General features: G+C 42.5%; 1 protein-coding gene across 1 annotated transcript in view; it reads left to right on the forward strand.

Moving 5' to 3' along the window:
• Positions 1–17,862, forward strand: part of MED12 (mediator complex subunit 12) — a 4,088,267-nt gene that overhangs the window by 2,407,933 nt on the left and 1,662,472 nt on the right. The window contains exon 25 of the mRNA XM_044054827.1: positions 17,065–17,178. Coding sequence (XP_043910762.1) covers positions 17,065–17,178 — 114 coding nt within the window. The remainder of the gene's footprint in view (positions 1–17,064; positions 17,179–17,862) is intronic.

The following is a 17,862-nucleotide window of genomic DNA, read 5'->3' on the forward strand; positions in this document are numbered from 1 at the left end:
GGTAGCCAGTGTGGCCTTTAATCAATGCATTCATTTGCCAACCTTTTTTCTCTAATCCACAGAACAAGGAGAAAGAATACTGCACTCTTTGGATGTGCACAGACAACTTGGGTTTTATTTGGACAGGACTAAGCCTATCAGGAAAACTAAACAGCTGCTAGTTGCCTTTGCTGGTGGGGCAGAGGGGAAGGCCATTTCAAAGCAAACATTTCTAAGTGGATAGGCCATTGCATTCTTTTTTGCTATAAGGACCATGGAAAACCTATCCCACATGGGATAAGATCACATTCCACCAGGGCTGCGACTGCTTCAACAACCTTTCTCCGATGTGTTCCTACCAGGGACATCCTAGAAGCTGCTATCTGGAGCTCTGTGCATACCTTCACCAACCATTACCACTTGCCTGTATTTTTCTAAATCCAGAGCTGGTTTTGCCACTGCAGTCTTGCAGGGCTTAATAGGTGGTCCTAATGCTCTCTAACTGCCTCCTCCCTTCCTTAGCTTTGGGAATCTACCCAAATGTAATGACTGCAACAGTGAAACATGAAGCACATAGTACAGTTGTGTGGACTTACCATAAATGTAGATGTTCAAATGTGTTCACTGTTGCAGTCCTTGTTACCCTCCCTCCAGCCCCCTGGCATCTATTGGCTATACCTTTCTTCTTTACTCTATTTACGCTTAATGGTGTATTTGCTTTTTGTTGGAGGTGTAACCATGTATATAATTGCTTCCCATTATGGGGACACCTGACATCTGGGGCAAGAAAAACTGCTGTAATGGTGTCGGCTGCATGCTTTATACCCCTGACTACCTGACATCATGGAAGATGAGACAACATCCGACGCAGGACCCAAGAATTTGTTAGTCAGTCTGGCTGTGGGCTACCTGCAGGCAGATAACCCAAATGTAATGACTGCAACAGTGAATACACTTGAACATCTACATTTATGGTAAGTGTACACAACTTTACTTTTTCTTTCCCCTTAACGTATGATTGTCTTAAGTTATAATTTGTAGAAAGTATTAAAAAAATATTGATAGATTTCACCTGCAGTAGTTTGACTTTATAGAGGGAAGGTCCTCTGTAATGAATTTGGTTAACTTCGTCAAAAGGGTTGCACAGACTGTGTGGTTGGCATGTCTTGACCTAACTAATGTGTTGGCTCCATAACCCGTAGTGGCATTGTAAGGAAGCTTAAGGCTTTTAAAATATATCTGTGTGGTAAGATGGATAACAAACTAGGTAAAAGAACTCTTGTGTGATAGTGGCAGAAGAAACAATGTTTGTGTTTCACTGTTGCAGTCATTACTCTTGGGTTATCCTGCTGGCAGGCTACCCGCAGTTGGCCTGAATTCCAAAGTCTTGGTCCAGTGTCGGTTGCTGTTGCCTCTTCCCTGACATCATTGTGCCAGGGGTATAAAAGATGCAGCCGACACCATTTTCTTCAGTCTTTCTTGCCGCGCGGTGCCCGAAGCAAAAGCAGATGTCCTTCAAGGATGCATCTGCAGTCATCACATATGGGTTGTCCTGCCTCAGTCAGCCCTTCGGTTGGCCGGATTCCAATGTCTGGGTCCGGCGTCGGCTGATGTCGCCCCTTCCCCGACGTCAGAGCGCCCGGGGTATAAAAGCGTCAGCCGACGACATCTTCCCCAGTCTTTCTTGCCGCATGGTGCCCGAAGCCGAAGCAGTTCGCAAGTGCCGGTCGGCCAGCTCCTGTAATTCAGCTACCGGAGACTTCAAAAGCTAAGTACCCCGTTGGGGACTCCTTCTTGCCTCAGCCGATGTCTGATAAAGTTAATAATTGCTTAACTTGTGGGAAACAAATACCTCATAAGGATTTCCACTCTTACTGCCTCCCCTGCCTAGGCCCAGACCACGACGTCTCGGCCTGTTCAGCCTGTGCTTTCTTCAACCGACGCACTCTTAGACATCGGGCGGAGTTTGCAGAGGAATTTTTTGGGGCTAGTTTTTCATACATTATGCCGTCGGAGACTCCGACTTCACATTTAACAAAGAAACGGAAGGACAAGGACTGACACACGCGGACCGCGGTTTCGGCTGAAACCACGGCCAGGCATCTCGGTCTCGGCTGAAACAGAGTCCTCGGTACTTCCGACCCCCGAAACCGCTCAATTGACAACCTCGGCCCCGGAGGCCCCTGCTGAGTCTGTTATTGAATTTCCTTCAGAAACTGGTGTCTTGGAAACTTCCGACACCATTCCTCTAGACAAAACTACACCAGCACGTGGTGCAGCCTGGCCTCCTGCATCCATGTCCATAAAGGCATTCACCAGGGCTAAAGCTGCTAAACACTCAAAAGCTATGCCTCCCAGGGTTATTCCTCAGGGACCCTCTACAAGTTCACAGATTCTAACTTTAGCAGAGGACCTTATTTCTTTACAGCCGAGTGACGCCTCCAGGTGCATCTGCAGTTACCGCCTACTGCTCCTCTAGATGTCAAATATTGCTTGTTCATATTTGCATTAATAATTCCAAAACCGTGCCCTATACGAGGTATCAGAATATTTTATCTTGAAGCATACATGATGGCAAACACAATTGTATTGATATTTGACCTATGTCAATGAGTATTTGTTAGAATTGTAAGGTGATAACTTTATTTTTTAAAGACTCAAGCCACGCCCACTAGGAGTTAAAGGTGCACAATCAAAAGAGCTGTACTGGAGGGAATAGGGCTCTCAACCCCATCCGGACAGGGGCTCTCAACCTCCTCTAGACAAAAGGCCCAGGGTTGAGCCCTCTGATCTCCACTCCTCAGAGGAGGCCTCTGATGGCTCTGCTCTCTCGGACTACCAGGAGGAGGCTTTTTCGGCCTTCGAGGATTCTGATGCAGAGGAATCAATCCCTGCCTCCCTCCTGAAGAACTATCCTTCGGGGAGACCCTTCACACTATGAGAGAGCATTTCAAATGGCAGGGCCAGGAATTCTCTGATTCCAGGAAAAGATTAAGAACTTTTCTGCATTTACCTCAGCATTGACTTTTGGCTATTCCTCCTGTTTTGAATGTCATTGATGATGTGTACTCCGAGTCTAGTATAACCCCTGACACACTTCCTCCGGCCCCTGTCAAACCCGATAGGTACTACAGGGTCCCGGACTCGCATCTTTTTCTTTACAAGGCCCACTCTGCTGATCCAGAAACGATTTTCCATGGCCCTAAAGGGGTTGCAGCTGCCACTACTAAAAATCCACTCCCCTCTGAAAGGGAGTCCAGGGCTTTAGAGAGATGGGGTAAAAAAGTGTATACTTCTGCTACTCTTTCTATGAGGGCATTAAATTGTCAATTTCATGTGATACAGTACCAAGAGCATTTGTTGGATGAATTGCATAAGAAACTGTCTTCACCTGAACCCCTAGATCGCAAATCACTTCAGGATCTGGTACATAACTCCTAGCAGGTTAGCAACCATTTCTTACAGTGTGGTTATGATGCATTGGAAGCTTCATGTAGGTCAGCTATGACAGGTGCAGTCATACGTAGGCATGCTTGGCTGAAGGAACAATCTCTGCCAGACCATGTTAAAGCTAAGCTTCTGGATGCTCCACTGGAAAAGCAAAAGTTATTTGGTTCCACTGCTCAGGAGGTCTTAAAGAAATTTGAGGAGAAGGCAAAATCTGTACAAACAGTCAAAGATTTTCTACAAGTCCAACCACCAAGATTCAGCAGAAATTGGCCTACCAAGAATTGGTCCTTTCCGGACACAGAAAGATTTCAGAGAGGCAAGAACAGGCGTGCCAGAGGTAGAGGGCAAGCTAGAGGCTCCTACAGAGGACGTCAATGGCAGCCTCCCAACCAGAGAGGTAGTGCAGGACCTACAACTGCTGCACAAGGACAGACTCAATGACTTTGCTTTGACTGGCACAACCAGGGCTCAATTAGAAGCACCTTTGGGCGGAAAGCTTTCTTTATTCTCAGAAAATTGGCACAGTATTACAAGAGACAAATGGACACTGCAAATAATAGACAAAGGATACAGGTTCCATTTTCACACATTGCCAAAAAGAAAAGGCATGCCAGACCTGCCACCAAATCAAAGGGCAGAGGCTTTGAAACAAATCTCCAACTTAATGCAAATGAAAGCTATAGAAAAGGTTCCTCTTTCAGAACAAGGCCAAGGATTTTATTCCAGATTATTCCTTGTTCCAAGAAAAGAAAATCAATGGAGGCCTATTCTCGACTTGTCCGCACTGAATACTTATCTAATTGTGCCAAAATTCAAAATGCTGACTCTACAGCAACTCCTTCCCATGCTGGGCAAGGGGTCTTGGCTGGTGACTCTAGACCTCAAGGAGGCATACCTGCATGTCCCTGTCAGACAAAGTTGCAGAAGACACCTCAGATTTCTTGCAGGTTCAGAGCATTATCAATTCTCAGCATTGCCCTTTGGCTTATCTACTGCGCCCAGAGTATTCACGAAATGCCTGGCATCAGTAACTGCACACTGCAGACTTCAGGGGATTCAAATATACCCATATCTGGACGACTGCCTTATACAAGCGGACAGCCAACAGACTTTGGTAAAGGACTTGAATTATGCCATCCACCTACTGCAGGCCTTGGGATATACAGTCAACATTCACAAATTAAGACTTGTTCCATCCCAAAGAATAACTTTTCTGGGTGCTGATCTAGACACAACCACCCAAATGGCTTTTCTCACAGAAGAAAAACAAAGACAACTACCGGATTACTTCAAGAATCTGACAAGACAAACTCAGCTGACTGCAAGGAAAATCCTGCAGGCCCTGGGTTACATGGCATCTTGCATTCTTCTGATTCCACAAGCAAGGCTGCATATGAGGAAACTACAATGGTACCTAAGGAGTTTATGGACTCAGCACAGTCGCAGCTTAGAAACTTTGATCCCACTCATTCCATGCCTCCAAAAGGAATTTCTGTGGTGGGCTCAAGCAAGCCAGTCAAACAGGGGTCTGCCCTTCAGCAAGCCAATAGCCAGCCAAACCATTACAACGGACGCTTCAGACCACGGTTGGGGAGCACACATGCAGGGCAGATGTATTCAAGGACTATGGCCACAAAAGGAGCTACGCATGCACATAAACCAAAAGGAAATGCTGGCAGTGATGCATGCAATCGAGGCCTTCAGACTCTTTTTGCATCAAGGCCACCTGCTAATAAGGACAGACAACACCACAGTTATGTGGTACATAAACAAGCAAGGAGGCACCCATTCCTACCCTCTTTGCAGACTGGCAATGAATGTGTGGGAACTTTCCTTGAAACTCAATATAGAGCTGCAATCCCAGTTTGTGCCAGGAAAAGACAATATACTGGCGGACAGCTTAAGCAGAAATATCATGGATGCACACGAATGGATGCCGCACCCAGACATCTTCCTACAGATAACACAATCATGGGGAAGGCCAGACATAGATCTTTTTGCCTCCCCCCACAATCATCAGCTGAAGAAATTCTGCTCAAGGACATACCACCCACAAGCATGGAAAGTGGACATCCTATCTTTCAGCTGGAGAACTCTAACGGTGTATGCATTTCCACCTCTTCCATTAATGACCAAGGTCTTACAGAAGATCAGGACAGAGCAGCCAAAAGTGATTCTGATAGCTCCGGACTGGCCAAGACAGTACTGGTACCCACTGTTAAAGAGCATGTCACGCACAAAACCATGGCCTCTTCCTCAATGGCCACTTCTCCTGACACAGCACAATTACAAAACTCTGCATTCCAACCTGAAAACCTTGCAACTAACAGCCTGGAAAATACCTTTACTCCTCCTCAGGATAAGCTATCCAAGAGAGTGAGGGATATCATCATGGAAGCTCGCCGGCTTTCCACAAGAAAGGCATATTCAGCAAAATGGAAAAGATTTCACAGTTGGAGCACCACAAAGGGCCTAGATGCAACAGTGATGAACATGGCACATATCCTGGAATACTTGGCAGAAATGCTCCACAATGGCCTGTCTTACTCTTCCATTAAAATTCATGCTTCAGCAATTTCAGCAGAGTACTATGTTGATCCACCTGTCTTTTCTCATCCTCTCCTAAGACCGTTTTTAAGAGGAATTAAAAACATCAATCCTTCAAGGAAACCTCCAGTGCCTACTTGGGACCTTAACTTCGTGTTGGAAAAACTAACTCTGCCTCCTTTTGAACCAGCAGCATCTGCAGAACTACAGTTCCTGTTTTGGAAGACCGCCTTCCTTCTGACCATAACCTCAGCAAGAAGAGTATCTGAGTTACAGGCCGTCATGGCAGTACAGCCATTTCTTATTTTTCATCAGGACAGAGTCTCATTGAGAACCAATCCTTCATTTATGCCAAAGGTGGTATCCAGGGTTTCATTAAACCAAGCTATTCACCTGCCTACCTTCTTTCCAAATCCACAAAACAAAGGGGAGAAACGTCTGCACACCCTGGACATACACAGACAGTTGCACTACTACTTGGACAGAACTAAAAGCTACAGAGAAACTGAACAGCTGTTGGTAGCATATGTTGCTGGTGCACAAGGAAAAGCAATTTCCAAACAGACAGTTTCAAAATGGATAGGGAATTGCATTCATTTTTGTTATTCCTTTCATGGAAAAACTGTGCCAGCTAACATTAGACCTCATTCCACCAGAGCCACAGCCACCTCCACAGCCTTCTTAAGAGGGGTGGCTACCAAGGACATTTTAGAGGCTGCTACATGGAGCTCCGTGCATACATTTTCCAAGCATTACAATTTACTTCTATATTCCAGATCCAGAGCAGGCTTTGCTACAGCAGTCCTGCAGGGCATTTTAGCTACACCATCCTTTACATAGATCCTCCACCCCCAGATTGGCTATAGTATTCTACCCATATGTGATGACTGCAGATGCATCCTTGAAGGACATAGTACAGTTTTGTACCTACCATAAATGTAGATGTCCGATAGGTATGCATCTGCAGTCAGGTTTACCCTCCCTCCTTCCCCTCTTTGGTATTGATTGGGTCCTTTTCCCTCTCATAGCTAGCTGGGGTTATCTATTATGGTGTATTTGTTTTATATATATATATATATATATATATATATAGATATATGCATATATACATATATATATTTCTGTGCATGTTTGGAATTTATTGCATTTCTCCAAATTTAGCCTTCCTTTGAGGGCACCTGGCATCTGGGGCAAGAAACACTGAGGAAGATGGCATCGGCTGGCGCTTTTATACCCCGGGCGCTCTAATGTCGGGGAAGGGGCGACATCAGCCGACGCCGGACCCAGACTTTGGATTCCGGCCGACCGAAGGGCTGCCTGAGGCAGGACAACCCATATGTGATGACTGCAGATACATACCTATCGGACATCTACATTTATGGTAGGTACAAAACTGTACTTTTGCAAGTGCCGGTTGGCCGACTCCTGATATTTTCAAAATTGAATTTCAGATCCGAAGTCTTCATTAAAGCGAAGTACCCCATTGGGGAAACTTTTTTCGTGCTCCAGACCGATGTCAGAAAAAGTTAACAATTGTATTTCTTGTGGGAAGCAAATACCTCATAAAGATTTTCATTCTTACTGTATTCCTTGCTTAGGCCCTGATAACGACGTTGCTAGCTGTCGGTTTTGTGCTAGATTTAACCAACACACTAAGCATCGGTACGATTTTGCCTTTCATTACTTTGGCCGAAGGTTTAATTATATAATGCCGTCAGAACAGTCGACGACCCGAGTTTTTAAAAAGCGCAAGGAAAATGACAGGCATACGAGGTCCAAAACCGATGACGAGGCCCCCGCTAGGCCAGTCGCCGGTTCTCAGTGAGGCGCTTTCGCAGCCCCTGACGCCCGCTACCTAAGAGCCACAGGCCGCTTCCGAATCCCACGTGGAACCGACTAGGCCTCTGGATACTCAAGGTATTAGACTCTCGGAAACTGTTCCCTCAGATGTGTCCAGAGCCGCTGAGCAGGCATCGGCTTCTGAGGGTGTTTTCAGATCTACACAACTATGTCAAGCCAACTTCAGCTTCCAAGACAAAGACTAAAACAGCTCTAAAGACAAAGAAACAAGTACAGTATTCTCTAGCACAGACAACCATGCCTAAGAAACAGATGCTTAAAATGGCCGAAGACTTAATTACTTTGATCCGGGGCTCCCATCCCCCTCCTGATAAGAGGCCTATGCAAGAGACAGAATATGACTCTCTGATCAGGTTTCAATTTCCTCTGACTTCTCTTCTGAACAGTTATACTCTTTTCCTCCCTATGAGGATTCTGATGCTGAAGAATCTATTCCGTCGGCCTCTCCTCCTGAGGATTATTTTTTTGAGGAAACCCTGCATACCATGAGGGAGCATTTTCACTTGGAGAGCCAAGATTACCCATAATCTAAGAAAAGACTCAGAGACTTTCTTTTACTACCTCAGCACAGACCTCTTGCTATTCCACCAGTTCTAGACATTGTAGATGTATTTTCAGAGTCCGGCTTGTCTCCTGACTCTCTACCCCCTGCCACCTGCTAAGCCAGACAGATACTACAGGGTTCCAGACTCTCATAAATTTGTATATAAAAACCCTGCTGCTGACCCAGAAACTATATCTCGGGGTCCCAAAGGCGTCCAGGCTTCCACTGCAAAAAAACCTGCCCCCTCTGGTAGGGATTCTAGGGCACTGGACAGATGGGGGAAAAAAGTTTACACTTCTGCTACCTTGGCTGTAAGGGCTTTAAATTGTCGGTTTCATATGCTTAAATATCAGCAATACGTAATGTCACTGCTTAAACAGAAAATGTTGACATTCTGAATGTTCTGATAACAAGGAAATGCTGGATTTATTGCATGCAGCTGAACAAGTAGGAAAGCATACTTTGCAATGTGGTTTTGATTCACTACACGCCTCTTGCAGTGCTGCTGTTACGGGTTCTGTCATTAGAAGGCATGCTTGGTTAAAGAAACAGAATCTGCCTGATCATGTTAAAGCAAAATTATTGGATGCTCCATTACAGCATGATACTTTGGTGTTAAGGCAGAAGAAGTGTTGAAGAAAATGGAGGATAAAGCGAAATCCATGCAGACAGTTAAGGATTTCCTACATGTACAGCCACCCAGATTTAGCAGGAACTGACCTAAAAAGAATTGGTCCTTTCCAGTGTCAGACAGGCCACAAAGAGGCAGATACAGACGCCCCAGAGGCAGATCCCAGCCCCAAGGCTCATACAGGCCTAAACAATGGGGTGCTTCTACCTCCAAAATTGGAGAAGACAAATCGCAACCATACAGTAAAACAGTCCCAATGACTTTCCTCTGCCCAAACCAAGCACTTATCTTTTGGCAGCCCCCTTAGGGGGAAAATAGGACTTTTTTCACCAAATTGGCACATGATTACCTAGGACAAATGGGTCTTGAACATAGTGTCTCAGGGCTACAGGTTCCACTTTCACACCCTGCCAAGGGCAGAAGATATGCCAGACCTGCCACACAATCATTGGGCAGAGGCACAAAAACAAGTTTCATCCCTCATGGTCATGAGGGCCATTCAGCAAGTACCACAACAAGAGAAGGGACAAGGATTTTACTCGAGACTTTTTTTGGTGTCCAGAAAGGACAAAGCCTGGTGACCAATACTGGACCTGTCTGTTCTAAACACATTTCTAGACATTTCAAAATGTTGACTCTGCAGCAGCTACTGCCCATGCTGGGCAAGAAGGCTTGGCTTGTAACTTTGGGCCTAAAGGAGGCATACCTGCATGTCCCAATCAGACAGTCTCACAGAAGATACCTCAGATTCATAGCTGGCTCAATGCACTACCAATTCTCTGCACTGCCCTTTGGCTTATCTACTGCGCCCAGGGTCTTCACAAAATGCCTGGCACCAGTAATTGCATTTTGCAGACAAAAGAGGAATTCAGATATATCCTTACTTGGACGACTGCCTTATTGAAGCAGAGAACAAAGACATTCTACTAAAGCATCTGGCGTTTGTAAAAAGATTACTAATTTGCCTAGGGTACACAGTAAACAAAAATAAATCAAAACTAGTACCCTCTCAAGAGATAATATTCCTGGGTGCAAGCTTAAATACAACTGCCCAGATGGCTTATCTCACATCAGACAAACAAAGGCAACTGACTTCTTACTTCAAAATGTTGGCAACAAAGACCCAGTTATCTCCAAGAAAAATTCTGCAGGCTTTGGGCTTCATGGCTTCCTGCATTTTGCTAATTCCATATGTCAGACTGCATATGAGGAAACTAGAATGGTATCTAAAAAGTGTTTGGACTCAACATTGCCACAGCTTGGAAACATTAATTACCCTCATTCCCTGCCTGCAGCAGGAGTTTCGATGGTGGGCACAGGCCTGTCACCACAACAAGGGACAGCCATTCACTTTACCCACAGCCAGGCAGACACTAACAACGGATGTATCAGATTATGCCTGGGGGGCCCACATGGCGGGAAAATGTATTCAGGACACATGGCCCGCAAGCCAGATGCATCTTCATATCATTAAAAAGAGATGCTAACTGTTCAGAATGCCCAGACAGCTTTCAAGGACCTACTTCATCCAGGACAACTACTGATAAAGACTGACAATACTACAGTCATGTGGTACATAAACAAGCAGGGAGGCACACATTCCTACCCCCTCTGCAGACAAGCCATGACTTTGTGGGATACAGCATTGACTTATCAAGTTCACCTGCAAGCACAATTCCTGCCAGGAAAAATATATACTCTGGCAGATGAGCTAAGCAGAAACCTCATGGATCCCCACGAGTGGAAACTGGATCCACAAGTCTTCAGCATGATAACAAGGAAATGGGGATGCCCAGACATAGATCTATTTGCCTCCCCTCACAGCTGCCAACTACAGAGATTCTGCACGAGGTTTTATCACAAGCAAGCATGGAAAGTGGATGCCATATCCTTCAGCGGTAAAAACCAAACAGTGTATGCCTTTCCTCCACTGCTTCTCCTCCCCATGTTACTCCTACAGGTCAGACAACAGAGGCCAAAAATGATACTGATTGCCCCAGACTGGCCATGCCAGTACTGGTACCCAATCCTAAAGAAATTGTCTCAAGGTCCAGCCTGGACATTGCCTCAAACTTCTCACTTACTGACCCAACAAAACAATCAGGTCCTGCACAGCCAACTCGGGTCCTTAAATCTGGTCGCATGGCAGATAATGTAGCCATTCAGAGTTCTCCTTTCTCCAAAGCTGTAATGGATGTTATCCTGGAGGCCAGGAGGCCCAGTACCAGAAAATCTTATGCAGAAAAATGGAAGAGATTCTGTGCTTGAAACATGGAACAGGAAACTGACACGTTTGTACCAAATATTCCTCAGATTTTACAATACTTAACTGAGATGCTGGACAAAGGCCTGTCCTTTTCATCAATTAAAATTCATGCCGCTGCCATTTCAGCACGGAACCACCTATCTTTTCTCATCCTTTAATAAGGCAGTACCTCAGAGGGGCCAAAAACACAAGACCTCCAAGGAGAGCACCAATACCTGCTTGGGACCTCAATTATGTCTTGGAGACTCTTACACTGCCTCCTTTTGAGCCAGCCTCAACAGCTGATATGAAATTCTTATCCTGGAAAACAGCTCTGCTCCTAGCAATAACCTCTGCAAGATGAGTCTCGGAGTTACAGGCACTCATGGCTGTGGAACCTTTTATCATTTTCCATCAAGACAGGGTTTCTCTGAGGACGAACCCTACATTTATGCCCAAGGTGGTGTCCAGTGTGGCTCTTAATCAAACCATTCACTTGCTTACCTTTTATCCAAACCCACAGAACAAGGGGGAGAGACTTCTGCATTCTTTGGACATACACAGACAGCTACGCTTCTACTTGGACAGAACTAAAGCTTTCAGAAAGACCGAGTAACTTTTAGTGGCATATACTGCAGGATCACAAGGAAAGGCTGTCTCAAAACAGACTATTTCAAAATGGATAGGCCATTGCATTCGTTTCTGCTACTCACAGCATGGTAAATCAGTGCCTAAGGGCATTAGGCCACATTCTACCAGAGCAGCAGCCACTTCAGCAGCCTTCCTCACAGGAGTACCAACCGAAGAGATCTTAGAGGCTGCAACTTGGAGTTCAGTGCACACTTTTACAAAGCACTACCACTTACCTCTCTACTCTAAATCCAGAGCAGGCTTTGCCACTGCAGTTCTGCAGGGCCTCATAGCCTCTCCTAATCTTATTTAGCCCAGCCACCCATCCTCAGCTTTGGGATTCAACCCAAGAGTAATGACTGCAACAGTGAAACACGATGAACATAGTACAGTTGTGTACCTACCATAAATGTAGATGTTTGTGTGTATTCACTGTTGCAGTCCAGGTTACCCTCCCACCTTCCCCCTTTCATTTACTGGGTTTTATCTGTACTTCTCTATTCTATACAACCTATGTGGTGTATTTACTTGTAGATGAAGGAGATGTTTACTTTAGTGCATGCATGTTTACTGGCATAATTTATTTAGCCTACCCTTTTGGGGGCACCTGACATCTGGGGCAAGAAAAACTGAAGAAAATGGTATCAGCCGCATCTTTTATACCGCTGGTGCACTGACGTCAGGGAAGAGGCGACAGCAACCAACGTCGGACCAAGACTTTGGAATTCAGGCCAACTGCGGGTATCCTGCCAGCAGGATAACCCAAGAGTAATGACTGCAACAGTGAATACACTCAAACATGTACATTTATGGTAGGTACACAACTGTCCTTTATCAGAGGGTATAAACATAACCAGTGATGTCCCCAGGGGTTCATGTCAGGAATTCTGCGTTTCTGCATTTACCTTTTTTTCTTATCCAAACAAGAAATAGTCTCTTCAGGCTGACTAATTTTGCAGATGACTGCAAATTGCGAGTTGCCAAGTTCCCTAACTTGGGTTGAAGATTCCCATCTCTTTGATCATTATATAATGACAGGAAGTTTTTCTACTTAGTAAAGTTAATTGCTAAGGGTAAGTCAACATTATCCTGTTAATCAGCGTTAATTAGGCCATTTATTGATTACAGCAGTCCCTTTGGAATGTGCCTTTGAGATCTACCCCTTGCCTTCCATGCCATTAGATACCCTGTAATCATAGATCTCTTGGATCTCCACAAATCTGAATAGTCCTAGCAGTCCCAGAAGCAGGTAACTAAATCTTAACCTGCAGAAAAATAAAACACTATAGAGAGAGAGGTTCATTATACAGCACCTCCCCATGTCTGGAAGATACTAACCCAGCAAAGTAAGTAGCGTGGTATTTTATCTTCCTTCATATGAGACCTGGATGATTGAAAGGGTATATTCGCAAGTTCACCCCAGGCTTGGCCAGTTGAGGTCTACTTGAGAGAATGTGTATGGTTAAGATGAGTACTGGCAAAGGTGTAAATGATCAAAAACAGAGTTGCCTTAAATTTCCTATGATTTTGCTCCAAGTAAGGAGAAATTTAAGATTAAGAGCTAAAGAAAATTCAGAATTGTGCCGATCTGGGATTTCAGGAATTATAAGGCCTGACAGATGTCTACAGTGGGGAGGGCCTTTTTGCTGATTTGGTATTACTCTTGTCTGCTCTAACAGCTATTCTCAATGCTCATTTTCCTTTGCTTGTTTTGATTGTAGTTCAAAGCTTTTGTACCCAGCGTAATATACCCATCAGTCTCAAAAGTGTTCAAGCTCCAAGCATGGCTTCTGATGTAGCTTTGGCTGGCTGTAGGGTCATTGAAGAGGTCATTTTTTTCAGCCGCTATGGCTATAAAGATTTCTTTGAGCTGAACATTTAGAACGTTGTTTTTTTGGCAAATTCAATAAAGATGAACTGTTTGTTCTTCAGTCTAGATTTGTCTAAGATTTACTGTTTCCAGTGCATGTGTCTGTCATACTTTTTGTAGGTTTGTTATAGGTCCAGTTTCAGCTTTTAATGACTTTCTTCCAGTGTTTTAGCACTCATAGATTCTATCTACAACTTTCTTGGATGTGGAGATGTGTTCAAGTCTTAAATTGTCGTTTTGCACTCTGCCACTTTTATAGGGGTTTATACATTTTATTCTGAAGTGATTTACATTTCCTTCTTTTGAGCCTGTATATTCCTTTTTTAAATAAGAAATGTCTTTGTTGAGTTATCACTTACAACATAGGCAATCATGTATGTATATAAATTAAAACATATTGACATATTTTCATTTGCAAACATTTATACTTCACTTATGATCTGTACAGTTGTCAGTCAAACATTATATAGCTCAATCATCTCCTGGCTTCTCTTAAACCTCATTCCTTCTCCAAAACAATGTTTGCATGTGTTGTTCTTAATTGCCATTTTTTTCTATGTAATTTGCTCCTACCTTTTTTCTGAATAACCTACTTCCAGTTATTTTATCTCTGTTACTATATTCACTACTTCTAGTACAGTTGGTCTAAACTTTAGACTTTGATTTCCATTTTCTAGTAATCTTTTTTTGGCAGACACCAGAATTAAACTCAGCATGTCCTTCCTATTTATAGGCAATTCTGATTCTGTATGGCAGGTCAGAAAAATAATTTCCTTAGTTACACCAGTTTGCTCACCCAGGGAGTTTTTAAAGACTGCCAACTCATTACACTCCCCAAAAATGTTTCCATTTAGCTTTTTGTTCCCCATTGCACCCCCATCATTTGTAATCCACAAAGAAAAATACCTTGGAGTCTGCATGGGGCATAAGAATATGAATGCAAACACTTACAAGCAAAGCTCGACTCTGTTGTGCATTTGGGAGCCATATAAATATCCTCCCATTGTTTCTTTGTGAATTGCTTATCTAGTCTCTCTTCCAGTCATTGCAAACCTCTGATGATTCCTGTAGTTATCATGGAATATTCTATATACCCTACTAATTATTCCCTTTAGAGCAGCTGCTGATTGAGACTAAAAAACTCTACCACCACTAGTCTTTCACTTAAGATCCCCCTATTTCATTCTCTTTGCCTTTATTCTGATATGAATCCTTGGTAGGGAAGGCGAGCTCTAACCTGCAGTTCAAATGAATTATTGCCCTCTTTCCATTTTATCAACTTTTCCTCTCTGTTTGCTTCGCAATAGTTCATTTACCAGTTTTCTCCAGTAAATTCCAGTCCCTTGCCTATTCTCTCTACCCTAATTACAGTCATTCCTGTAAGCAGAATCTCCTTTCTCCATTCCCTTGTTGGCTTAGTTCTTAGAAGAAAGAAGGAATATTTACTTGAATTAATAGGTATTATAGGTTTCGGACACTAGAGGGAGCATTTTTCTGTTTTTCTGTGTTTTTTCTGTGTGGTTTTTCAGAGCTTTACATACACGTTTTCTAAGTATATATTTTAAAGTATTAATATGCATTGAATAAATAAATTTTTCCAATGAATTATCACAATATTAAGCATATATAAAAATATATTTCAATAGTGGAGGTTGTTTTATATTATAATATATATATGAATTCACATTTGTATAAATGAATTTAATATTAATGAGGAAAGGAAAGAAGATTGATTGGTTCATTTCAAAGTAAAGAGATGGAATTTTATAGGTTAATTGATTGTAATCAGAATATAAAAATGTGAAAGTTTTTAAGTTATTTTATCTGATGAAGTCCTGCAGTAAGGGACGAAAACGCATGTGGATTTTGTTTAATAAAAGCGTTAATGAACGTTGACGGTGTCACTTTCGTTTTTGAGTTGGAAGAATTTCAGTAACTGCATTCTACTCAGCGGCTCTCCTGGTTTTTGTATTCTTAGTTCTTAGAATACTTCCTGCTACTTTATGAATATAGTACTTTCGGTGGTTATTGCTTTTCTTGTGGATCTCCATCCAAAATCTGTCTCTCCTTATTTGTTGAGCTTCCCGACCCTGTAGTTTCATTTCAGTATATTTTTTTATCGCTGTTTTACTACCCTGAACATTTTCAAGCTTTGCAATGTGAAGAACCTTTTGAATTATCCTTTAAAGCAAGGATGTCTGTAAACAAATATCAAATTTCTTTCTGGGTGATTTTTTTTAAGTTCAGTTAAAACCAAGCTGTTTATGCTGACTGTAGACTCGTTTTTTTTATTTGTTCATTTATAAATAAGCTTTTTTAACTTTTTTGTTTTTGTGTTCCAATTAAGTTTGATTGCTGTTAGCAAACAAAAACTGGCGGTTTTCCTGCTTGTTTCCCAACTTAATCTAATACTGGAGAAACTTGATATCCCTGAAAACATTCATCTTTGTGTTTTACTTTTGGTTGCAGAATTAAAGGGAGAAACCTAAACAGTCGTTTCTTTTGAAATGGACAGATTAAAAAATATATTATTAGCCTATGTGGGCTTGGCTTAGCCAGTTATAATGAAATATCTCTTGGGAAAACTTTGGCCTATTCCATAAAAAGTTTTTTCTTTTTTAGAATCTTTTGTCCAGGTTTTTCCTGCATTGTCCTGTTCTGCAGTCGGTGTCTTTACTAAGTATGTCAACTTGAACATCCATTCCAAGGAGAAAGTGGGATATTATAGCTAGCAGAAATAAATATTCACAAGTCAAAGCACCAAACTCGCATAGAAAAAAAAAAATGTGCAATAAAACTCAAGTCATAGCAAAAGCAAAAAAAAAAAAAAAATTGTGAGCAAGCATCTTTTGCAGGGGAATATACCCCATTGCACTGCTGTGTGTTAGGGGTTAGCCTTGGTTGTACATCTGTGGGAAGTTGACAACTCTTTGAATTTTGCTGTTCTGTAATAGCTTAGTTTTTGCATTGTCACTGTAGCACTCAACTTTAAGTGCTTTTCGAATGATTTGTATCAGTTCAGAAGAATTTTTTTAGTAATAGACTTGACCTTGCACGATCCCTTGAAAAACGAGTCTTTAGTGGATTTTGTTAAATAGTTCCACCATGGTGCAACCACTCAATTTAGCAAGGATCAGTACGGATTCTGCTTCATGTTCCTGCTAAAATGTCCTTGAAGATCTGGAGTTATGGTAGGTTCTGTGTAGTTAACATTTTATGATATGTACCTTCTTCATTTTCAGATTGGGTTAATTTTGTGGGTCTGTGTTTTTTTTACTGTTTACTCTGCTATTTCCTCAACTTTCTAGATAAGCCAACTGTTGGAATTCGTTCATCCTGTGACCGCCATCTACTAGCAGCTGCCCAAAATAGCATTGTAGTTGGAGCTGTCTTTGCTGTTTTGAAGGCCGTCTTTATGCTGGGTATGTATAAAGAAATATTTCAGCAAATTGTTTTTGTTTGACATTATTCTGGTATGGAGATGATAAAACACAAATCTTCTGTTATTGGAGTCTGAATTCATATGAATTTATTTAAAGCTTGTGCCATAGGTATAATTTGACTTCAGCAGAAACTAATAATTGTGGAAGTAATTGTGAGAGGGGAGAGTTTCCTAGCCATTGCACTTCGTAATTGAAGCTTGTAGGAGCTGTGCAAAATAAAATAAAATACAATTTGTGTTGAATAACAGAGTGTATTGTTTGCCATAAAAAAGTGCCAGTATCTGGTGATGTAATTCTATTGCTGCAGGGCAAGAGGGACTCCAAACCACAAGTGCTAGGACCATTCAGCAATAATTTTCTCATATTAAGCACATCCCCACTATCACATAGCATCTTGCTTTTCACCTTCCTTTCCATCTCTTTCCTCCAATTAAAGAATATTGCATATCTGAACAGTCCCAGACTGCTGCTTTAATTTCAGGGTCTGCTAAATGTATTTCCTGCTAGGATCTTTCCATGCTCAACAGTAGGTTATGATGTAATTATATCAGTGCTAACCTGTATTATTTTTCTGTTTATTAGCTTTTGCTACTATGTACGTAAGCTCCCCTTTACATGTGTGTAGGTATAGCCATAGTTTGAAATCTTTCCTTTAGTGTCCTG

The sequence above is a fragment of the Protopterus annectens genome, chromosome 13.part0, assembly GCF_019279795.1.
Source record: "Protopterus annectens isolate FY-2018-M chromosome 13.part0, PAN1.0, whole genome shotgun sequence".
Lineage (NCBI taxonomy): Eukaryota > Metazoa > Chordata > Ceratodontiformes > Protopteridae > Protopterus > Protopterus annectens.